This window comes from Rhea pennata, chromosome 9 (genome assembly GCF_028389875.1).
Source record: "Rhea pennata isolate bPtePen1 chromosome 9, bPtePen1.pri, whole genome shotgun sequence".
Lineage (NCBI taxonomy): Eukaryota > Metazoa > Chordata > Aves > Rheiformes > Rheidae > Rhea > Rhea pennata.
In genome coordinates this window covers 23,481,504-23,507,076 of record NC_084671.1, presented here as the reverse complement: position 1 = coordinate 23,507,076, position 25,573 = coordinate 23,481,504, and the positions used below count along the sequence as shown (strand labels likewise).

At 36.1% G+C, this 25,573-nt stretch overlaps 1 protein-coding gene across 12 annotated transcripts in view; it reads right to left on the bottom strand.

The window, feature by feature from the left end:
- The window catches only part of PER2 (period circadian regulator 2), a 44,549-nt gene that overhangs the window by 5,748 nt on the left and 13,228 nt on the right, over window positions 1–25,573 (bottom strand). For 8 of the 12 annotated variants that reach the window (XM_062583286.1, XM_062583281.1, XM_062583279.1 and 5 more), the window contains 19 exons: window positions 21,785–22,259; window positions 21,153–21,221; window positions 19,765–19,919; window positions 19,068–19,189; window positions 17,305–17,506; window positions 15,576–15,627; window positions 14,109–14,251; window positions 13,716–13,794; window positions 10,227–10,333; window positions 9,469–9,622; window positions 8,943–9,051; window positions 8,455–8,586; window positions 7,441–7,537; window positions 6,556–6,712; window positions 6,347–6,474; window positions 4,350–4,523; window positions 3,830–4,087; window positions 1,743–2,590; window positions 230–416 (listed from right to left, as the gene is read on the bottom strand). In XM_062583286.1, coding sequence (XP_062439270.1) covers window positions 230–416; window positions 1,743–2,590; window positions 3,830–4,087; window positions 4,350–4,523; window positions 6,347–6,474; window positions 6,556–6,712; window positions 7,441–7,537; window positions 8,455–8,586; window positions 8,943–9,051; window positions 9,469–9,622; window positions 10,227–10,333; window positions 13,716–13,794; window positions 14,109–14,251; window positions 15,576–15,627; window positions 17,305–17,506; window positions 19,068–19,189; window positions 19,765–19,919; window positions 21,153–21,221; window positions 21,785–22,158 — 3,547 coding nt within the window. In that variant the 5' untranslated portion in view covers window positions 22,159–22,259. Of the gene's footprint in view, window positions 1–229; window positions 417–1,742; window positions 2,591–3,829; window positions 4,088–4,349; window positions 4,524–6,346; window positions 6,475–6,555; window positions 6,713–7,440; window positions 7,538–8,454; window positions 8,587–8,942; window positions 9,052–9,468; window positions 9,623–10,226; window positions 10,334–13,715; window positions 13,795–14,108; window positions 14,252–15,575; window positions 15,628–17,304; window positions 17,507–19,067; window positions 20,379–21,152; window positions 21,222–21,784; window positions 22,260–23,473; window positions 23,577–25,573 lie in introns of those variants that run through there. The other 4 variants (XM_062583280.1, XM_062583289.1, XM_062583287.1 and 1 more) reach the window with 4 other exon arrangements.

Here is a 25,573-nt window from a genome sequence, read left to right as displayed (position 1 = left end):
TTTTACACACTATTCACATTCAAATGTAGACATTCCATATTACAGATCAAGTATACTAGAAAAGAAACTTTCCCATTACGTAGTAAAAAAAACAAGAACAAATTAAACCATGAGGATTAAAAATAAAGATTTTTATATAAAGCACTTCATGTCCAAGTGATATTTGCAGTATCTCACTCCACCCCTTCCAAAACGCTGTCAGAGAAACTGTATTCACTGCCAGTGTTACCTGTTCTGCTCCCTGACATGTCACAGCCATTGGATCCAGAGCCCAAGGATTCAGCAGCTGCAGATACACCACTTCCTGATGAAGCTGAACCGGTGCCTGAACATGCATCTTCTTGAAGCAGAATGTCAAGCAGGACACTGGACATGGAGAGCGCATCGCTATTTTGAGCGTCCATTGGAGATTCAGCCTGGTGATGAGAAGGGGACGGAAACAAACCAACAACAAATTCAGAACTATTTCATCAGTACTCACTCAGAAGGTTTTTCCTCAGATGCAAGTTTTCTAGGGAAGATATTTTAGCAATCAGTGTAGTTAATGCTCCATCCCTTAAAGCATAAACTAAGAAGTTTGAAGATCAGACACAAAGTTGAAAACTAAGGTTGACAAAGAATTTAGCAAAGTACATAACGGCATGAACTAGCTTAACAAAATGCTTAATGCATCCGTGAAACAATGCCTGTCTTGCTGTCATGTTCAAAGTTAACAATAAGGACATTGCAGAAAGTAACATTTTGCAAGTTTCTTAATAGTAGTAGCTATGCATTGAGGAAATGCAAAAGCATTTACCAGCAAAATTGTTGCTACCAATTTTTGTCACCAAATCTCTCTTAATCCACTGGTAGTATCTCAGAACAGGCTGTAAATTACAGACTGCCACAGACGCACTGTTTTACTGCGGTGCAAGTCGAAGCCACCTACAGAGGTAACATTTCAGAAGTGTAATGTAGTACACATAATACCTTAGCTCAAATATGGCATTGAAGGCATACAACCCTAAGTGCCATTTGCATGGACTAGAATGACTTATTTTATTTTTTAATTAAAACTGAATGTATTTATTCTCAAGAATTAAAAGATGAAAAGCATGCAATAACAGAACATTACTGTCATAATGCAAAAATCTGTCAAGTTGGGAAGCTTTCCTAGAAAAATATAGGTAACAAAATCCGTTTCTCTCTGCTCTACCTCCATCCAACTTCACAGGAATAAACATTAAGAGTATTATGTAAAATAAGTCATCTAGAAACTAACCAAGGAGAAAAGTTTAACATGAATAACTAAATGGGCATTCCATCAACTTAGTACAGTAGGCAGAAAAATCATTTTCAGAAGTTTTTCCTCCTCCTTTAAAATTCTAATATAGCTCTGTACCTATGACTCAGATTGCACAGCAGTCATCTCATTAGCTGTTATCACTGATACTAACTGTAGTTTTTACTGATTGCTTACAGTAATTGACCACTTCGATATGCTTAAAAGTAAAAAACACTCCTCTTCCAACGTCTGTTTTTTTCATCAGCAGTGAACCCATCTTGTACTTTGTAACAGTAGTACTCGATGCAGTCCTTGGAATTTAGATGAGCTGGGAATCTCTACGCATCTCTACATGTTAACAATCTTAGCTATGTCAGAAAGGCCAGGACTTTTTTTTTTTTTTTTAAAAAAAAAAAAAAAAAAAAAAAAAAAAAAAGGCAAACAAATAAGCAAACAACCTCACCATTAGCATACTTACTGGTAAAGATCCCTTTCCACTGCAATCATCAGTTGTCATGATTTTGCCTATAGCTCCTTCTTCACTTAAAGCTCCATGCAAACCTGCCCCAGCTCCGCTTTCAGCGGTTTTGGTGGTTTCTTCTAATTGTAGAAGGTTCAGAGGAGAACTGCACCTTGACTGGAACAACGGTGGTGAAGCCTGGTCTTGCAGACCAACTGACTGTGGAGTGCAGGAACGAGATGGTTCATTTCGTGGCTCAGTGACAGGAACCTTTTCACTCTCTGCTGGTGGATTATAATGGAATGGCTGCGTTGGAAAAAATGCCTGTTGTGGGAAAGGGTTGGGGGCAGTGAATGGTGGTTGCGCTGGAAATACTGTCTGTGAAGAGAAAGTGGAATGAGCAGGAAAGTCAGGTTGGCTGTGGTATAGGGTGTGAGGTAAGTTACTGTTCATCTCTGGGTAGACATAATTTGGGAGCACAAGAGCTACAACAGGTGTCATAAGGGGTGCAGAGAACTGGGATGGTTGCATAGGACAAGTATTTCTGGAGTCTGGCAACTGATTAAAACCAGAGAGCGGAGCCTCAGGAGCTGGTGGCACAGTCCCAGCTGCTGGAAAAACAGGAAGTGGATAAGCAGGCATAACAGTAGGGAAAGACATGGCTGAATAGCTTGCTTGTGAAGTGTCTGATGGTGACCAGGCTGTAGTATTTAAACCTTGAAGTGGGAACCGATGGGGGTATTTAGTTCCAGAAGTTGTACTGTCTGAAGATTCTTGTGGCTTAATGCGTTTTGATTTCCTGTTTTTCCCACTTTTCTTCCAAGGCTGATCCACCCCAGAAGTGCTATTTCTTTGTCCACGGCCACCTGGGAGGGGGGAAAAAAAGAAAAAAGAAAAAAGAAAAAATCCTACTTCTAATCTGTTAACTCCCTTTCACCTAGCCACCCCTAGAAGCTACTCAAAACATATTCTGGACTTAATTTGTCAGAACAGAACCACCAGAAAAGAGGCTAGGTTCACTTTTTTACCTCTAACACAAGAGCTGAGCAGACTGGACAAGATAAACCATGCTGACATATGGAGGGAAAAAAGGAAAGCTGCAGCAAATCAGTTAAACCTCAGATGTGTGCCAATCAATCAGCACAAGCCTGCAAGAGTGGCTCCCAGACAGGCAAACTCCTAATTTTTCCAGTAATTACAAGGAAAGCATTATTAGACATGACAGAAAGCACTTCTAGAGTTACAGTCATATAGGTCTTTAATCAAAAAGGTGAAAATAAAACAGAAGGAAAAGGAGTGGAAATTTATATAAGGAGAAGGCTTTTCTGTGGGGAAAAAGCATGCTATCATCAAAAAGTCTAGTAGGAAAAGCATGGAATTTTATTTTAGGATAAGTCTGCACTAAGTGACTCTTTTCTCAGGTGAACACTGTTAGTCTGTCTGCTTACAGACATAAGAAAAAAAAAATCAATAAAATAGCTTTCAGCACTCAAAACTGCTCAAACTTCCAGTTTATCTAAAGCTCATTTAGGCTGAAAGTTTGCCAAGAATATACACATGGGGGACTAAAGGATTCCAGAATAGACTTCTTTAAACCAGGAACCTGCAAAACTACTGAAATAAAAAATGCAAAATAAAAACCTGTAAAAAGCACTTAGCACTGGCTAACTTATGCTCCAAGCAGTCAGAACTGTACCAAGCGCTTGTGAAAACACTATTCTGAGTTCCTAGCTCTAACAAACAAAAATCTCTCTCTACTTTGGACAGTCTGCTCTGTTCCCAGCCTTCACCGGCTGCATTCGTAACTTAATGGCATCCAAACTATTATCAAACTATTTAATTGATGACACAATTAATAGTCCGATTGGTTTACATACAGTTTTCCCTTAAGGGGTTGGCAGAGGGGTCCCACAAAAGGAAAGGCAGAAGAAAAACAAGGAAAGCAAAGACCAGGACAGATAAGGAAAAGTTCTGTTGTGGACTTAAAAAAAAAAAAAAAAGGCACGCAACCATCATTATTCAAAATCGCCTGACAAATGCAACTGTCCTCTCAACAAGGCTCACTTCCTATGTAAAGACAAGTTTAATCATAACTACTGCCATACCACGTTCACCAGGCCGTCCTTTGGGTTTATCTTGCAAGTAGTAATTGCAGTGGGACTGAAAAATATTGAATCTCTTGATTTCTTTAAACTTGTTCAAAAAGCTCTGCTCTTCTTTTTGTGTATGCACTGCAAGAACTTCCTTTGTAAGTCCCAGTTTTTTAAATGACTCCTTTTCTTGATTTACATGCACAGAGCCGGACGGAGGTACAAGTTGGCCTTCTAAGATTTCTGTTCCACCAGGACCATCTTCTATCATTTCTAACCAGAAACAGGGAGAGAAAAAAAAATACACACAAAAAGAAAGCTTAAAAAAATTGTATTTACATTTTGAAGCTATTAGAGTTTTGTAGCAATTCTGCTGCAAATTTAAAATAGAAATTCTGTCTCTATCTATTTCATTTCCATAGGGATATTACAGGCATACGAAAATTTAAGTCACAAATAGTTGTTTGAACATTTGAAGTTTAAAACTAGTAGCAATCACCATTTTGGAGAAGAATGTTATTAGCAAAAAGCATACCTAATTCAGGTTGTGGCTTTTTGTCTCCAACATGAACAATGGTGCTACTGTAGCTGCACTGACTTGTGAGAGATACAACACTTTCTGGTTTGCCAGGTAAAGCTAAAGAGGTTAAGTGAGCACCAACTACTGGGGGGGCACTTGATTTATCAGATGCCTTCAACACAGCAGAATCTATTAAAAAAAAAAGATAACAACTTACTGAATGTAAACACGAGCAAATAAATGTAATATGTTGCTACAGTTGCAAAACAGTAGAGGTTAAACCACGTTTGGCAAGACAGGAAATGTTCATTTTACTTGACTTTGCCCAGGAGTTGTTTTGGTTAAATGCACAATCATAATTAGTCCTCTACTTCCACACACAGCCAAAGCGGATGGTTTAAAGAAGGACTCCTGTTCCTTTCCTGAGGCTCCTTCTCATTGACAACACAATTTTGCAAGAAAGTTTCTAACCCTGAGCCTAAGGCCTCCTAGTTCCAGCTTGTTGTACACTAATCTCATCAGCTGGTTATCCTAACAGCTTTGCTCTGAGCATCTGCCTGTTTAGGCCCATTTACCTGAAAGCTATAGTCAATAACCCAGAGGTCACACCAGTGTGTCACAGAACAGTATCATTATATTGTTTTTTCCTCTCAGGTAGGAATACTTTACATACTTCATATTCTAAGACATCAAGTTGGCATTTTTCCTGACTAGAGAATGCTGGTGGCTTAGTCATTCAAGTCCTCAGTGCATGAAGAAACTAACGAACCCTCATCTTCCCCCTTCTCCTGTCAACTGAAGCTGAAAAGACTCCAGATGACAGCAGAAATTGTGATCTTAACTGCATGATACAAATTCCATTATTTCTTCCTCTCTAATTTTCAAGGTCTTCCAATTCCTTCTACAGGAGACTTCATTCCTCTGTATGAGGATACCTGATAATACCTTTCAATTTTATTCCAAAAAGCTATATTAGAACTTTCTCTTTCTTCCTCTCTAGCTCATCAAAAAGGAAATACAGACAAGATCGTTCTTAAGATTAATTCTTTCCAGAACTCCACTGCTCATCTCTCCTCAGCCATCTGGATCAGCCATATCTCCTCAGTGATAAGTATATCAGCAAGCATCTCACTTAGAACTAGTTCTTTACTAACCTCATAGCTCTTGTACTAACCACTCACCTTCCTCATTTTAACTCCCCACCAGACAGACGGCATATCAAATGCTATCCTGAAGTCCTAACAAATGAAAGCTAATGCTTTTCCTCACAATAGATTTTAGATAGCTACCCACAGTAATCCCCTTCCTTTAATTTATTTCAATGGCTGAACGTTCCTTTCAAACATGCTCTCATGCCTCAATTAGCATTGAGAGGAGCCCGAAGCCTGCATCTTACTTCTCTTATTACTTTTTAAATAAAGATAAAATCTACGCTAATAAAGGCATCCACCAACTTTTTTTAAAAAAGGCACATTTAATATTGAAGAAAAATGAATTTGTCAGTAGAGACTACTTAATCACTCTGTTACTTTAAATGGCATAACTAAAGAGTTAAATTCAGTGCTTACTCATTTTCAAACAATTAGGCAGCACAAATACATAAGTGTACACTCACACCATGAGTATAAATACTCATAAAGGAAAAAATAAAGATTTGCATGTTTTTGTTGCAATTAGCTGAATTAGCTGACAGGGTCTTCAGCTATATATTTTTTTTTAAACATGTTCTAATTGTGAGAAAATTTACCACATTTGAAAATGATGCAGGTCTTAAAACCCCAAAGTCTAGTTTACAGTGTACAAAACACATCAATTAAGCTTATTGCACCTACTCAGTATTTTGATTTTAGGGAATCTTTTCATGATGAAAGTTAGATAACCAACATCTAACACTGAGAAAATGGCTACAAGGTCATGTCTAAGTTACACTTGTGATTTTTCTGCAAAGGAATATTATAACATCTAACTGAAAGCTAATAAATAATCAGGAAAGAGATGTAGTGTAGAGATACCTCCTAAAGGTTGTATAGCGTTATCAGCTATTTTTGGTTCATGAACACCAGAATTCAGTGATGCAACATTTGGTGAATGTTCACATTTTCTCTTTGATGTACCAGGCACATTACAACTCTCCAAATACCTAAAATATGAAGAGTTAACAGTATTAGATAAGCAAGTTTTAAGGCTAGAGATCAAGAGCAATTTACATACTGGTGCTTACCTGATGACACTGTCCAAACAGCTAATCTGTTGATAAGAATATACAGGTTGTTCCTTCCAAGCCAACTCCTCAGTAACCACACTTTTAGGAGCAGCTGTGATTGCAGTATCCTTTCCTGTCACATCTTTAACATGACCTCCAGAACCATTTTGTTTTTCTGTTAAAAATGTATATTATGCATTAATCCTTGCAATTTCTTCTAAAAGCAACAGTAGAACAGTAGATGTTCTTGTTCATATGTATTTAACAGAGCAGAAGCTAAGCATTGTAAAGCAAGCAGAGGTTTGTGCAAGAGGCTTGTGCACTAATAGAAGAATACTGTGTACACATTTTTCTGTCCTTATGGACTCTTAGACACAAAAGTTTAGTTTGGATTAATGGATCCAGAGAAGATCTACAAAAGAGCTATATGGAAATAGACAAAATTAGAATTGAAACATTCACAATTAGTATAATAGTGGATATAAATTATAACAAACTATTAGAAAAAATAATGTATATAAAATTTAAATCTCTAGATCTGTATTTATCAAGTTAAAAATTTGAGTTCACATGTAAACAGGAGAGAACACCCATAAATTTTTTCTCCATCTAACAGAGATAAATGTTTGACTAGTCTGAAAATATGAGCTACAATTAAGGTACTGTAAAACAACAGCTCTAGGACACGCCTGAACAGCTCTAGGAATTTTATATCACTATCAAATTCAGACAAAGCTGGGCAGAATATTTTCTCAAATGCAATGGAGAGACTGAGGACAATATAATGTACAAAGACAGCAATTATATGAATTAAACTGGAAAGAAAAAAAAACAGCCTACTTTCATATTACGCCAGCCAGCAGCAAAATAAACTGATACATAGTTAACATGCTAATGTCTTACCTGCAAAAGGCTCTCTCTTATATTCCAGCTTTGCTTTCCTGTCCGTGAAAATATGTTGTCCTTTATTTTTGACCTTACGGGCACCTTGACAACTCTCCTGAAAGAAAGCCATTATAAACAGTTACTAGGAAATAGAAATTAGAAAATTCTTACATACAATGTCATGCATATCGACTCCTTAGTAGGCTTTACCCAGCCTTAGTTAACCTCTGTGTAAAAGTTAGTCCGATGATGGGAGAAATCCTAACATACAGAATTTTACTGAGTATGAGCAGAATTTTGAGAACTGGAAACAGAAGAAACTTCAAATTTGGTTTCTTGTATTCAATATTCTGTTTAGAATGATTGAATGACTTTGGTAATGCATCTTCATGATTTTGTGTTTTCCTATAAGACTTCAAAGAAAAAACAACATTAACCTGAGTAAACAAAATACTGCTGGTAAGATTGGAACTTTTTTTGCTGTAAGTTTGAACAAGCTCTGACAGATGTTGTGAATTATGCTTTACTACAACAATCTTCACTATCTCTAGAAATAGCGAAGGAGCAAAGGCTGGTATTTGTCTCTCTCAAAAACAAGACCTCCTTAGCTCTAAAATTTAATGAAGTATCTGTCAAACAAAACACCCAGAGACCTCATCTACTTAAGTCACTAGAGTTTAAAGAGTGAAAGCCAGAAAAATAACCACCTTAGTGAGTAATCCAGTCTACCACGCCTGGTCACAAAACCAAAACTTAGGTTTGGGAGATTTTGCCTATGAGGTATATAACTAAGAAAAATACTGGCTTTCAGAAACTAACTGCAACTCTTTAGGCTATAATAAAGCTGAGAAAAGCAACAGGAATGCTAAGACAACCGAAGATGTTAAAAGATGGTGCAGTTTCTTTGGTTGCATTCACATTCAGTACACTACTGTCTGTCTCGTTTACTTTGACTAAAGAATACTTGCATTGGCACAAATTTAACTCTGCTGCTTTATGTCAAAATCCTGAATGAGAAACCCTCAAACCTACCGGCTTATCCTTATGAGCGTCTTCATTGTTATTTCCCGTGCTGTCACTGGAGGATGCTACACTCATTAAGTGCTCATGTGAACCGTTGCTACCTAGACTTCCATAGCCGCTGGATCCACTGTTGTGTACGGGCTGTTAACAGCAATGACAACAAAAAATATATTTTTATTTATTTATACACACACATCTCTGAACATCAGCTTTAAACAAAACTAGAATAAGGCAACTGCCAATAAGGCAACATGAAGCAAAAGGAGATTTTTTTTTTTGTAAAGTCTTCATAGCTGCATAAAATCCATTTAAAATACTGAACAGTTTAAGATAACTCAGCAAATTATATCTGGTAACCAGAAACATGAATAATTTCCAGGACTGTAACTATAAATTCCAGTACCATAGTAGATAGCTAAACAAAACAGCACATGCAAAAAGATAAACATTTTCTTTAATAAAGAATTAAAAGAGTAACATGAAAACACATGCTGTACCTGCAGTAATAGCCGATATATTTGCTCAGTGATTTCCTGTACACTAGGATGAAGGATTCTATCCTCCGTATAGTTAGGAGCAGCAAAAACATCTTCATTTAAAGGACCCCTGCATAAACCAAACATATCCCTATCGATTACAAATGCATGTACTTCAATCACAGAGAAGCAACTTCAGTTTACTGTCAATATGTAGTAAATAAACACAATCTCATTCTCAATCTGTTGCATTTACGAAGTTTGAATCTGGTAAGATACACATCCTTACTCACTCTGAGCATGACTTCTGTTCTGAAGCAACTCTTGGCAATATTGGCAAAACTTGCAGCACTTAATTTTTTGTTACAGTAGTTGCTACCTTATAATATACACTTGCAATCACAAAATCGAAATACAAAATTAAGAGGAAGCAACTTGAATTTGTGATTTCTTTTTATAAATCCCTTATAAGTCCTTGTTAAGGACTGCTGTGTAAACATTGGGGGGTGGGGGGGAGAATACTAAATTTAACAATTTATGGACTTACGTCCTAACTTTGTGTCTTCCAATGATAAATGAGACTTTTCGACTCCAGGGGTTGATGAAACTGGACCAACTAGTGTCCATGGTTATATAATCTCCATTTCTAGTGCAAAATCTGATCGGTGAATAGTCAAAAGGCTGTCCTCCATACTGAAGTACTGTAATAATTGATTAAGAAAAAGTTTAAGTATTTGCTCAGGAAAATTCCACTTGATGATTTATGATTTTACAACCAATTGCAAAGAAAGATGGTATTTGAAGGAACAGATACCAGATACTTCCATATACTTAGGAATGCTGAGTTACCCAGATAAACAGACCTTCATAATATCCTAGACTGTATCAGGAAAATTAACACCAGAACACAGTGAGCTATGGAAAGATAACTGAAGACATATTTTAACAAGTTAGCATTGCCAGAATGGTTCATATTTTCTCCTCTATGACTATTTACAAAACAAACAAACAAAAAAATTGAAGATAATTTCTATCATTACATTCTCAGGACAATCTTTTTAACATATGATCACTTTGTTTATAGTAGACATTTATGCTCCACATCAAATATGAAATTGAGTGATTTATTTCCATGAACTTACATTAAAAAGCAAGCTGTAGAGTAAAGGAGTATTTCAATATTTCTTGCAGGAAGAGTCAGAATCAGTATTAAATACTACCTGTTACCCTCTGAAGTGTTTATAATCAATACTATTAACTTTCAGAAAAACTTGATATTTATGACACAATAAAAAAGATACTTACTTTTTTTGTGAATCGCTAGCATTAAGGGTCTGTCATTTGGGTGAAGATGCACCAGGACTGGTGTTCCTATTAAGTCCTGAGGTAGATACCCCAACAGAGGTACCGCTCTGGAGAAATTAGAACAAAAAGAAATGAGAGTAAGTGTATATTGAATCTTTAAAAAGGTCTCCATTTCAAGTTTTCTTCATTCTTTTTTTCTTTAACAAGAAGGAATAACGTGGAATATAACATCAAGGAAATACCAGTGCTGGATTAATAGCAGAAGTACTCTTTGAACAAGGCTGCTCTTTGTAATCTTATAAAACAATGTAATAAGACCAAATCACTGAAAGTGTTTTGAAATATCAAAGTGTTACAGCACTTCTCCAGTCTTTTCTATGCTGCCTAGCTCTGGAGGATCCTTACCCTAATTTTGAAAGGGCATTAGTAAATTTTAATCTTTTAAAATTCTCATGAAAGTAAGTAGTAACCCCAATCTATGGGCTGCAAGCCAGGGCTAAGGATCACACAGGATTACTACAGCAGAACTAACAACAGCGTAACTGGCAAAGGTTCAAGAAAACTCTCACATGCAGGTTAGGAGTTTAACTCATAACGGAGCTGCAAGGAAGCAAGCTCATTAATCAAAACATTCAGAGAATTTAAAATAACATTACTGGATTCCTACATGTTATCGGTAACCTCTTCTAATGATGTGAGCTACTAGCTTACGTAATGAAATTGCTTTTATTGACCACTTAAATCATTCAGCCCTAAAGCATAAGGAGAAAGAGACACAAATGTCAGTTTGCATCTTACCATGGAAGCTAACCTCCAAAAATATAATTTGATGTTTGGTCAAAGTAATTATCTGTAGTAACGTGTAAAAATTGTCAGATGCCTATAAGTCATCTTGTAAACTCAAAGTGCTACATACCTTTGCCTGGGTCCCAGTCACTAACAAAGGCCTAATAAGAGAAAGACACTCGGGTATCTGAATACCATTAACCAAGAACTGGGCCCTGCTGTGCCACAGAAGCAGGATCTCTAACATGTTGGAACTTGAAAGCATTATGGGACAAACACCCTCCTGAACACCACACTTCCAGTAACCCACTAAAAGAGTCTGGCATGTGGCAGAGATTAAATCAGTTCCCAAAAGAGTCAGGCATACCCTTCCGGCAAAGGGACCGAGACACTTGGAGGAAAACAAGGCTAGCAGCTGACACGTTACTATTGAAACAGTCAAATAATAAGTCTTGACAATCAGAAAAAAAAAGGTTTTAAGAGCTTGTAGGTGATCTAAAGCAACAACTTCAGAAAGGAAACCGGCATGACAACTCATACCAAATCACAGTTTTGGAACGCACATTTAAAAATGCTGCCCAGGTTAATGTTCCACATTCAAAGAGAAGTTCAAGGAGTTTAAACTACTGATCTATTCTGCATGACTTGTGTTAGGACTTTAACCACGTAAGGTTGCAAGGAGTGGGAGAAACAGGAATTTTTTGTTCTGCACTGTTACTGTTCTTTGCCACGTGCTTTATGGAGAGCCTCATTCATGCTACACCAGCACACCTAGCCTGAAGGAGAGCTAAATTTTAAGCTGCTAACAATTGACTTAATTATAACAGATCATGCAAATCTAGTCACTTCTATGCCCCCTATGTGAGTCAAACAACACTTTCAGCATTATATTATGCGTAATTCACAATTGACAGCAGGTAATTGTATATTTTTAAATTCTAGGCTCAGCTTTCTCAAAGAATTTATTGTAGTAGTATAGCTTGAGAATAATAAGCTCCATACACATATCTGGTCACCAATGCTCTCAGGAATTAAATAATTAAAATCAAAAATCAACCACACAGTTTGCAAAGACAGAAAGCAAAGTCCTCAAATCAGACTAAGGTGTAATGGACCTCCACTATAAGTGTATTTGAGATATATTTGAGAGTAAGCGGTACAACCACACTAACAGTTGAGACACTCCCGCATTAGCAGCCAAAAGGGATTTATAGTACTCACTCTGGGCAAACCCAAGAATAAAGGTGATGCTTTCCCTTCAGCAATCCCTCTGCTTCTGTTAAATGACTACTGGAAACGAATTTTTGAGCTTAGGGTGCACAGAGTTAGGGAAGTTTTACTTTGTGTCATTAACCAGTTTGCAAAGGTAAACCCACACTATGAAGTTTTGAGGTTGGCTTGGAGCATGTGTGCAAAGGAGGAAGGGAAGGGAAAAAAAAAAATCAAGAGAACAGAACTGCATTGACTAAATAGCTCCTCTGTCAACTTAGCTTAAGCTGTAGAGATAAACTGTATAAATCATACTATGAAAAAAGTTTGTCAGCATTACACTGTCTCCTACTCTACAGAAATTCTTCACGCTATGTGACAATGTACAGCCAAAAATAGCTGTACACATTCACCTTGAAGCTGACGTTCATTCTCACTGATTAGCATTCGTCTTCCTCCATAGTAACCTCCAATAGCTACTTTTGGTAACTCTTTTATTCAAATAAAACACATGCACTGAAGTAATACTGATGTTCTTGACTGTCCACAAACAAAGGCATACTGTCCACAAACAGAGGCATACTTCTCTGCGAGCCAAGTAACTTTTTACTTTACTAGTTCTATCTTAGCCTACCTTCCCCATAAACATCACTGTCCTTAAAAGCTTGAGATCGTCTCCTGTTCAGCTTAGTATGCTCTGCCCTCCCTCCCCCCCCCCCCAAAAAAACCAAACTTTCTGAAGAAATCTATTCTGTTTTCATAGACCTCATGTTTCTATCACCTAAACATCCTTTGAACAGACCCTGGCAGAAGTGATCCAAAAGACTAAAGGAATTTTAGTTTCCACTTTAATTACTGACCTTCTGGGCATTTCGAATCACAGGCATCAAAATGGGTTCTACTCCAAAATGCTTAACAGTTGTTCTAAGCAGCTTCTATGACTGTCAAAGCAACATGAAGCCTTCAGCCAGCAAGACATGAGCAGTTTTTGTATATAGACACCAACTAAAACTATGAAGACTGCAGCCTCAACTCAGAACACAGTATCACCTGTTTTCTAATGCAATTAACGCTGTAATAAAACAAATAAACATTCCCACATCCCTATCTATATGTGGGCCAGCAGAAAACAACAGCGGTTTACTGTTTGTTAATAATTGGGTTAAACTATACACACACACACACACAAGTAAGATTATTGGCACAGGAATTTTCCTTACAGTTGGTTTCATTAATTTATATCTCAAGTTATCCCAGATGGAAGGAAAACAGAAAAACTAGTTTTTAGAAGGCAAACATGGTTTTCCCTATAAAGACCATAGCGTAACGTTTTCACTTTTAGTGAAAACTGGAAGAGGCATTTTTTGTGGGTTAAATTCTCTTCACCAATCCTAGAAATGTTTAGCCACCTACATCTTAACGAAAAACACTTGCACAAGACACCTGATAGCATGTTCATCAATGAATTAGAAAATAGTATTTCTAGTAATTTACCTTTCATCTACATCCTGAAACAAACAGGTCGGTGTATGTGTAGTTGTAAAAATTCTTTTGTCAGGAGGAATTCTGGGTGCTGAAAGAAAAATAAGTTAATAAATAACTTTTGCTTAAAGAGAATCATTTAAAGCACATGCTTCAGTTAAATGATGAGTAAAGTCTAAAAATCTGTCAAAAAGAACATACAAAAGCAGCCTGCTAGCTCCAAGCTTCTCAGGAAGGAAAGAGAAAAGCACCAGTTAAATTTCACATTTGCAAAGCTTAAGATCAGTAACAGTAACTCACACAGTTAGCTATCCTAGGCTGAAATTAAGCTGTGTTACATTGCATGCAAATTCCTGTAGAGTTCTTATTTTTATGAAACTAGTCTTTGTATGCTGAAAGATTTACCTTCATAACCAGAGTGCACTTTTTCAGCCAGCAGCACACAGCAAAGCTGGTCCTCTGCTATTTCCGGATCTTGCACTTTGATAAGGTAAGGAGTCATCCGAAATGGGTGATAGCAAATCTCATTTTCAAGCTCCTTTCCTGCACTAATAGATATATTATTTTTTTCAACACATATATTATTTAGCATAAAATGAATCTACTGTGAACTCCTCATGACAAGACTGAATGACGGCTCCTAAAAGGAGTGTCCAAGAATTTAGCTTTCTGACTGCTTGTCTGTAGAGTTGGACTTAATTCCAATGGCATCCTTTGTATACCAACTGCAATAAAAATCACATTGTCTTTTCTACTCTCTGAAATAAAAAGATCCACCAGTGCTTTAAATGCTACATTTTACAAAAGAAAAACCCCACCCACTATAAGATTAAGTTCAGCTTTACTGAGCCAATGATCTTACTCTGATATTACTCCTCATTTTACCCCTCAGAAGCAGCGATGAACTTAGTTATACTTTATAAAACTACTATACCTCTTGGTAAATGTAAAGACCTTTTTTACTCAGTATTTATCCTGATCCAAAAAAGTTCCCAAAGTTCATAGATACTACAATAGTTATTTATTTAGTGTGAAACCACAGCACAGTAATGACAATATCAACCATTTAGATAGCTACAAAACAAAACAAAAAAACAGCAACAAAAAACCCCACACACATACCACAGGTGTAATGAGTTTATAAAAGCATAGCCTTCCACAGCAAGAAGTTTTGCAACTAATGTGGATGGTTTTTGGTCTACAACACACCACCACCTGCAGTACATTTACAGTGCACCCAATCCATTTCTCTGGAGTGGTGCAGTCTCTCAAATTCTTTTAAAATATACTTGACCTTAATGGTATTTATTTAATCCAGAATTAATTAAATAACAGGAGTCACAATTTGTCTTCTCAAAAAATGCTACTGGAGTGACAATACGCTGCAAGAAATCAAATCACTAAATTAAAAAAAAAAAGAAAAGAAAGAAAAAAAAGAACAGAATAAGTTGCCAGCACCTCCCAAATAAAACAATTTAAGAGAGTGAAGGCAGAAAAAGAGAGGAAGAAAAACGAAAATAGAAGAACTGCAGCACCTAGTGACTGAGGAAAAAACAAATCAAGTTACCCTCATACACCTTTCTCTACTGGACACTTGAGATAAATTTGAAATTTGCCATTAGTCCTGTAGAACAAAGGAACCTGTGTCAGGTGCTGACCAGAATAGTACAATTAACATGAGCTGAAGACTTTCCACAGCCATAGGTGATACCATATCAGTTTCATTTATTGTGCAAAGGTCAACATTCAGACTGATTAACTTCTAAGATGTAACTTCCTGAAACTGTTCTCATGGTACTTAGAGTCAAATATATTATGAAACTATGCAATATAAAAGTAACACTAAGTCTCATCATAATACTTTTGTCTTACCTGATACGACAGAAAAAAGATTTCTCTTCCATGCAATCCTGGGTGGAAGACTCTAGAAATATTTCATAACAAGTTGCAAAATTACTACAAGGTGACAATGTCTAGAACAACAATTCTTCCCCATCAGACCAAAAAAGTGACAAAAACTGAATTCTTTACAGTCTTTTAAGACTTTCAAAGCCTTCCTCTTTTAAATACACTTCAGAGAAAGAATTCATGTACACTCTAGCACAAATATCTACATGTATTTGCTAAACAATATATTTTATATACAACTGAATTTAAATATCATCTGGATAGTGAAGTTAGCATGAGAACCACAGCTGCTTGCTTACTAAACATTCTGCCACAAATGTATCTAAACAGTTCTGTTTGAGCTGTTTACCCATCAGATTTTCTGCCATAATTCAGAGTGTTGACCTAAAACACTAGATTATGCAGGACCCACAATGGGGCCTCTTTCCTAGAAAGGCACCAGGGCAACTAGATCAAATCCACTTAACCCAAATAATGGGAATTTTTCATGAAGGCTTCCCCTTATCTTTTAAACTCCTTTCCCTCCTTTTCAACACTAACCACAGACCGATTTTCAAGTCAGGCTCTAAACCTTTACAGTTCCAAAAGGTCCAAATGTGTAATACTTTCAGATATTATATTCCATTTTAGCCAATACACAGGATGGGGTACAAAGTTCCACTAACTGCATTTTTCAAATTTGAAGTTATACACAAATAACAAAACCACAGGAAAATATTGCTTTCAGAAAAACTGTGTAACTGAATAGCATCCACAAAAAAAAATGACTAATTAGGACCACATGGTCTGAATTCAGTGTTGACTCTGCTTTGAATTGGAAATTGGACTAGAGACTTCAATGTCCCTTCCAACCTATATGATTGTAAGGCTGTTTAATATTAGAGATACTTGGTATGCATTTATTGTTAATGGTTTTTCAAGTTAAATAAGGCCCACACTCTGGCTTAACTTTACAGACTTAGTATACAATGGATGGGAATTTCAAACATTTACAGCAGACTTGTATTTCAAGTGTCTGCTTAAAAATAGTTGGAAGATATTTATTCAGCACCTAAAAGCTGTAACTATACTAGTAAAACAATCTTTCCTCAAACATATATAAAGTGCCCAAAGAGGTCTGCTGGTCTTTCAATATTAACACGCTTAACATCATTTTACTAAATCTAAAACAACAGAGATACAATTTCACTTGTTTAATTCACTGTAACGTTAGCTAAAGTACACATTTCTACACTGCAATCAAGTGTCCCATGTTAAAATTATAATGATTTAAAAAGAAAACAGAATATTAGCCTTCCTGTATTTCAAGAAAATAAATTTTAAAGGAAATCTATGACGATTTGATTACAAGGAGAAGGAAAAAAAAGAGTAAAGTAAGCCCACTATTCAGTATGAATACCTACTTTGTTTCCATTCATTAGCTGGATTAAAGGGGGCCATGAACCAATGAACAATGTCATTCATAAGATTTCTAGCCAACAGACAAGCCTTGGTAATTCATAAAAACATGCTATACATCTGGAATTGTTCAGAGATGTTCTAACACACAGCTGTATTATAACCCCAAGAAGTGGCAGGGAAGGATGTCAGGACATTAAAAAAAGCCTCACTCCCCTCCTCCCCCCAATTTAAATATTTACATCTGTATGACTGAAAGAAGGACAGAGAAGTATCTGATATTGAAGCCACTCACCAGCTCTATTGCAAATATTCCATGAGGGTAATCTGTATGGGGTAGTAGAAGTATAGAACACACTAACATCCTGAGGTGCCAAGAACTCCACAAATTTGGCATTTTTAAAATAACCCCTCTTACAGCGGAGAATAGAAGCAGCTTGATCAGAGATGTACAAGATTTTTCCAGTAATCAAAGAAACAGCTACAGCAAACATATCCTAAAAACAAAAAGCTCAAATTATTCAATTTAAAATATTCTTAATATAGTGCATATTGTTCAGGGAAGAAAATGGATACGAAAGTATTCAGAAGTTCAAAATAAAAACTGAGGAAACAAATCAAAATGTTTTAAGACAGAATTCTGTTCAGGGAGCAATAATATAAAATTAATCTGCTTGTGAAGAAAATATAGACAGAACATCTTGTTAGGTTACATGTCCTAAATGTAATTTCTGAAATTTTATGATGCAGAATTTATAAATTAAGAGCTGCTGTCTTTAAAACGGCTTAGTACCTTTTCTTCTCAAGGTAAGATTTGTGTTACAAGTATACTTTGTATTTAGAACTCAGCTGTTTTGTGAAAAGTTGTTTATACTAGCTTGTTCATGCACAGCTAAACCAAGGTGCTCTAAACCACTTAGTAAAATAATCAGTAGACAGTTGGAAAAAAAGAGCCCATCACAACCATTCACACATTTCACTTGGATCATTTCATGTTGTCCTCCTTCTTGACACAGTAGACTTACGTGCGTCATAACTTTCAGTGGTCTATGTAGCATCACTACACGCAAACTTAAGAACTGTCATCGGAAAATTGGTTTCATAAGCTCAAGTGTTTTAGACCAGTGAAACAACACTTATACTTGGCTAAATGTATTTTAGTTGTACACTAGACTTCCTACATATTTTACCTTGAAGGCAACTTTTACTATTGATAGGTATAACAAAAAATACCTACCGTAAGCTATGGAAAACCAATTCCCCCTCCCCTCCATTATTCTACTCTTTTCGGAACCTCATGCATTCAGGTAGAGGCTTCAGGAAAAAAGTGGAAGGTAGTCTAGTAAGTTTAGATAAAACAACTTTTTGAAGACTCCATACACCCATATAAAAACCTAGGAGTGCAAAACATCAGCCCATCATTTCACTGCTGAAGTTGCATTGATTAGCATAGCTGATCTCATCTAGAAGAGAAGATGCTACCACTGGATCATACAACGATCCTACACCAGTTGTAAGGACTAGACAAATACCACAGAAAAGGACACCAACCCATAACAGTACAAATGCTTTGATCATCTTCCGGTTACATTAACACAACAAACCAGTGAAATTTCAAGTGAAACATCAAAGTAATACCTAGCAATAAGGATAAGCTGAGATGATTCATAATGGGCCTTGACCAAGCTTTGGAAAGAGTTACTCTCCAACTCTAGAAGGTATTCTAAAATGAAAGACAGTGTCTCTCAGAGCATTGTATCACAGGAACATTGACATACATCACACCATTGTCTTTAAGCACCATATACAATTCAGAGGATCAAGCAGTTTAGGCTACTAATTTCCCACTGAACTGCCAGGGAAATATCTAGTATAAAGGAGGGTAGATTCAGCTGCTTTTGTCAAAGTTTGTGAAGGTTCAGGGCTTCTGCTCACATCCCCTGGAAGACAAGGGCCAGCTTCTTCAGCTTACTGGGCTAGCCACCAACTATCTTGTAAAAAGAAGTCATATAGAAATCTACTTCTAAAGAACATTTTACATATACACTGCAGACTCACCGCATTTTTCATGATGTATTCTGAAGTTATATTCTCAACTTCCTCCACTGTGTAAGATGACACATTGAGTCCAGAAGGCTGGGTTTCATTAATCATCAACAATTGATAATACTCCTCATTGGCTATATGAGAACATTAAACAACTTACAATCAGAATTAAAACATCCACACTGCTTCCAGGCTGGAAGCAGTAAATGGCCCTTTTCTTTCTTTTTTTCTTTTTTTTTTCTTTTCTTTCTTTTTTTTTTTTTTTTTTTGGTGGTGGTGGGGAGAGGAGGGCAACAAGCACAGGATAGACTGTTGGGAAATCTAGATACTACTCCAAACTAGTTTTTCCTCAGTGTAGTTTCCTCATCAGGAACACATATAAATGAACCATCCTTCCAGAGTGTTGTGCATCATAATATATTTTGGTCTACACAATAGTTCATAGAACTAAATTTTGATTTTTTTTGCAAATGAATTTCCTAACTAAACAAACACATCAGTAAAAGAGCAAGCACCTAAAAAGCTTCTCTAATTTGCAAAAGAATCCAAATTAAGAGTCAAGAAATAGGGACACCACTGAAATATTTCTTTAGAGAGGTTTTTAAACATAATAAACTTAAATTTACACAGACAATCACATTCAAACTCTTATTTACATGTTTACTTTTATCAAGCTTGGCATTATCTAAGCAGCATCATGCTTCATTACCTTTAACTTGTTTAATGCTTTTAAGGGCATATTTCAATGTTGTTAGGACACTAGATTTGCCCTTGATTCTCTTTTCAGAAGGAAGGTGAGCTTTCAGCTCTTGTAATGTTTTCAACAATTCCTTTTGTGTTTTGGCTTTAGTGGACTGCTCACTACTGTAAGATTAAAGACAAAAACATAAAAGTATCACTTGAATGCCTGAAACAAGATCCCATCTTCACAGAAGCCCAAACATCAAAATATGTTTGTCACACACAGTCATACAACGAGCCACATTAAATTTTTCAATATTTAATATCAATATTCAGAACTTGAAATAATTTCAAAATTACCTAGAATCACTTAAATTGAAGGATTCACCACCACATTAAATCTTACTGTATGATGCGTACTCTGTATATGCAATAGTATATATACCCAAGCACCAGAGGACTTCGGGTTTTTTTTTTTGTTTATTTGTTTGTTTTTGCCAGTCACTCCCACCCCCTTTGTTAGTGTTATATTCCTTAGTTTCTTTCAAATTCATAGAAATGTTCATGGACTTTAAAGGAAAAAAGCAGAAGGTCCATTTGAGTCTTCACCTCATGTTTGGGCAGGTTCTCACAGAAAAGGTCCTTGAAAAGGGAATGGCAGTGGGAGAGCATCAAGTTAACAAAACAAATGGACTAATCCCTGGCACAATGTACCCCAGTTAAGCACAGCAATATATTACATAACATAAGGAAACTTGACCAAATATGGAGAGTAAAAAAATCACAGAAGGAGGCTGGAGGCAGAAATTGCATTCACGTTTCTCTCACACAAGATGGCATGGGTGCTAGACATCAGAACACATCCAACTCAGTGGGTGAATTTTGATATTAAACCACTACTAGACAGTCTCCAGGAAAGGGTTTCAGACCAAAAATATGAACAGCATGATATTTAAAGTCAAACTTCAAAAACACCACTAAAGCTGAAGCAATACTCAAAGCAAACCACAAAAATAAAATAACAGAGTTAAGTTACCAAATCAAAACAGTGTAAGAAGATGTCAGAGGTTATTGCATAACTCGCATGGAACAGTAACAAAAAGCTCTATCTGAATCAACTGTTAAGAGGACCCACCGGATACAAGCCACGTGCTACTGTTTGGACAGGAAGTGAATGAAAGAGGGTAGGGTTCTGTGTATTCATCTGGGTATAGTCAAAGCAAAAAAAACCTCACACACACAAAAAACAACCAAAACACCCACACACAAAAAAACTCCAAAGCCCACTATTTAGTCCTGAGGATTTTTATGTATGTAATTGGTATGTATTTCAGTATGTACATGTAAATTAGTGAAAGAAATAAGTCAATAAGCAATCTCAAGCTGGTTATTAAAAATTAATGCATGTTAATTTACCTGCATCCACTGCTAGATTGATTGTGCTCAGAGTTTGCAATCATCAGACTAAATGCATTTGAGCTTGAACTAGAGCAAGGAAAAAGAAAGAATGGTATTAGTAAATCTAATGTACAACTTTTATTTCACTTTAGCTTTATATTCCCCATTAATGACTGGCTCTTTGAGAAAGGGGAGAGGCAGATGCTTTAAAAGCTTCTGGTATAACTAATGGAAACTGTAGCTGGAGGTGTTACAAATTTGCCTTTAAGAAGATTCTTACAGTATTTTTGCTCTGTACACTAAGCTGCTATTTAAAGATGAAAGTAATGCAGCTGCATCCTGACACAAAAGAATATATTGATAATTTTTGCTACTTAAAGAATTTATTGACAAGAGTAAATAAAAAAGGCCAATCAAAAAAGTAATGATGAGAAAACATCGAAATTAACCTGGCCCTGTGAAACACTAATGACCTGCTCTTTATGAATTTTATTACACAATTTACAGCATACAAGAGTACAAGATAACTAGTGAAAGGAAAAGTAAGCTCCAATTTGAAGATATACTTTGTAGTATGGTTATTACTCATAAGTTAGATTTGAGCAAAAAAAAAAAAAATCTTCAGTGACAAAAGCAAAATTAGTGACTACCTTTTATGACAGTCTAAAGATTCCATGAGCATTGCTGAACCTTTCCCATTTTCATCAGATTCATGGCCATGAGAATCGTGTCCACTGGAATAATTTTCATTTGTGTCGTTTCCACTGAAGTCATTTCCACTGGATCCACTGCTCATTTCAATATCTTCCTGAAGAACTTCATGAGACTGTTCAGGCTTTGCCTGAATTTCTGAATCTCCAGCAATCATCTGACTATGGTTGTTTCCAAGTCCAGAATACTCACTCATTTTCTGTTGCTCTTTTAATGAGAATGATGAGGAAATATTTTCACTGATACCAGGTTGCTGCTCAGGGTTTTGCTCCACAGTACTAGCGTAGAACTCCCTGAACTTGATAGAGTCCATGGGGCACTCATTAGAAACACTGCCAATATCAAGAAAAGGTTAAGTCATATTCAGAATTTTCTGTCGGTATAAATTCTGTCTGGAAGCACACACCCACAGACCTGAGGAGGAAAGGAAGGAAGAAAAAAATATATTTTATTGTTTGCCATTGCTGACAAACCAAAATTCTCATTAACTGATAAAACAAGTGATTGGTGATAGCCACAGTTAATGTATTGAGCATTTCAATGGAGAAAAGTTTAAGTTGATTACAATCACTAGTCTAACAAGGCATTATCATGGACAAACTATTTATTTTTGAGCAAAACCCAAAGAAAAAGAGAAAGTGGAATAAATACGAAAAAGCTTCAAAGTTTATATATTCATTTGCTTTCTATATTCCTCCTTAATTCTTGACAAGTTTACTGCCTGGAATTAGCAAACAGCTGTTGAAAACCACTTTTCAATTAAGTCCTTCTATTAGCTTCTGGTTTTCCATTCAGACATCAGAGGATTCCTTACTAGCTTTGTTCTTTCTAGTCTTGTTTTCTTATTTTAAGGCAAATTCTTCTATTTTGACCAATTCTTTCTTTGCTACAAAAGCCACACATGAGCAGAGGGAGACTGTGGGAACAGGGAGACTAAGTATATACAACTGCATTTTTATCAACAAAAACATTTCTAAGGTACAATAAACCTGAGAATAAAAGCATGTTTTTTTTTCCTACCCAACTTATGACTAATCCAGAAGAAAAAAAAAAGATTCTGCAATGTTTAGAAAGGTAAATTTTAAAACAAGACAAAACTGCTTGTAAAGCAAATTCTAATATACCAGGCTCAAAATTAAGAGTGTTTATAAGGAAATAAATTAAAAACAGACTAATACTGAATAGCCCAAGTGATCTACTATACAACAGCTCAACCTCACAAACAAAATTTGACTCATTTCCTCATTTGGTTCAAGACAACAGTACTGCAAAACAATGAACTAACGTTAATCCAACATCAGAAAAAGAATAGGGTTTTCTGGTTTGTTTTGTTTATTTTTAAATCATGGGTTTTTTTTAAAAAATCATGCTTGTGCCCACCTTTTTCTTCCTTTAAAATATTCAAAATTACAATTGTTGGCTAATTCTCATGACTGGAATAACATAGGCAATCAAAAAAAGATCTGCAATTAAGTCTTGTTAATATTAACAAGTGCGACAACTTGCTATTTAACACAGAAATAATATTTTTAAAAGGCTATAAACAGGTAGCTTTAGCTTAACGATCATTTTAAATGCACTGTGATTTTACTCCCTTCCCCCCAGAACCATCGAAACTGTTTTCTTACCCTCCTAATAGCTGTTTTTCCAGACATTTTACATTTACTTCTGAACTTTTCAGAAGAAAATACTGCTCATCTCTTCTTTTGGCCAAAGTAATATGCAAGACATCTGTTTTCAGTTGAAAGATGAAGTATAGTTTAGGGACATTTATTTAAACTATTGCTATTGGCGTACACATCATCTTAACAATATTACTTATAAGTATCCTATTGCAGGTAGTTTAAAAAAAAAAAAATACTTTCAGGGAGAGTAAAATGTACCAACATTTCACTACTGTGTTTATTCACTTCAGGTCCACTAACCCATACTGAATGGACATCCTGTTGTGCTTTTGTATGGAATAGTCGGACACAAGCAGCAAATTACACTTCAGTCAAAAAAAAAAAATAGAGATACTAAGGAAGCCACTTCTGTCTTAAAAGTACATGAACTGGAACATACAATAAAAGAATATTTACTCTCAGATGAAATTCCTGTATCACTTTGCAATGGCACCTACTATGATGGCAAATGATTAAACCAGATCAGATAATTTATCGCTAGTGTTTGATTCTTTCCAGCAGATAAAGCTCATACTTCCAGCTTTTGAATGGTGGTGCTGCTGGTCAGTGGTACCCATGCTGCAGTTTCATAGCCCTTGAGTAAGGAAGTCAGAAAGAATGATGCCAGACTACAACCACTAGTTTTCTCTGCCAGTAACTTGAAACATAACAGGGCTCAAAAGAACAGTAAATGTGGAAAGGGGCATTGGGGAATATCTATACGGAGAGCACATCAGGAAAAACCTCCTGTTACTGCATAGGCAAGGAGCGTTTTACTAAGCGTAATCCATTCCAGCCCACTTAATTTTCTTAGAGCATCCATCGGGTTAAAAGACTGAAACCACTCTCAACAAGCCACTTCCCATGCATCAACTACATTATTTTTCCACAGAGAGCTGAGGTTGTAATTTTCTATAGAGGACTCAGTATGCAAAGGTACTCCAGCATCTTACCCAGCTAGCAGCGGGATGGCCTTTTACCTTCTCTGTGAAGTGTAAAAATGGAGCTTAGCTACAATATTTTGTTCATTTTAAGTAAATGCTGTACTCACATCAAAATTACACAGATTAATAGCACTATGATTAAAAAAAAAAAGCTTTTGAAAGACGACTGCAGAGGCATCATTTGAAAAGGAGATCTGACCTAATTTCACATAGGAATTTAAGATGAAATCCAACATTGCACTATGTTCTGTTCTCAAAGTAGGAGTTTCCTCTTAATTTTTTTTGACCAAGTGCTACTTGAAGAGAGCTTTAAATAGACAGAAGAGAAAAAAATACACTGCCTTAACTGAAATAATATCATCTACCAGCAAGCTACATTACATGATACTTTCAGAGGTAGAAAAAAAGGCTCTCCTCAAACCTTTGGGCTGCTATAAACTTCTCAAGTAAAACTATACATCTCTCTCTGGCTAGGTTCATAAGCATGAATTGGCACATGACAGACCCTTTCCATAGCCTAAATTCTCCAAAGATAAATAGGCCAATAAGACATCAATGATTATGTCAGAAAATTTGTACAATTTATAAAAAGGGTGATGATTCTACCAAAGGTTTTCTACTGTGAATTCAAACACTTTGTATAGCAGCCTTTACAAGTGAGAAACCTCTTCTCTAGAACTCTGTAAAGGATAGTATAATAAATGCTACAGTACTTTCTCCCTCTAGAGTTGCTATCAAGTGATTTTTCTGAAAATAATTTTCCCAGGAGAATTGATTCTAAGTCCTTTTTATAATCTTTGGAAGTTTATTAAGAATCAATAAAACTGTGCTACAGGTAGCGTGTAGGGGCTTATGATTTGAAATTTTGAACTGTAAAAATCACTGATGAACACTTTTTTTCCACCTCCAAAGACCACCCATTACCTCTTTTCTTCTCTCCTTGACATGTAGGCTAGCTTCTGCCAGATATCTGTAGTAAATTTAAATAGTGCTTCCTTAGGTGGAAGAGAATTGTTGCCAGGATACATAGGCAAGATGTCCAATAACTTTTGAGGAATTTTCTATGTTTCCTTGAGTAAGAGCTGATTGAAGTGTGGCTTTTTGTTGTTGTTGTTTTGTT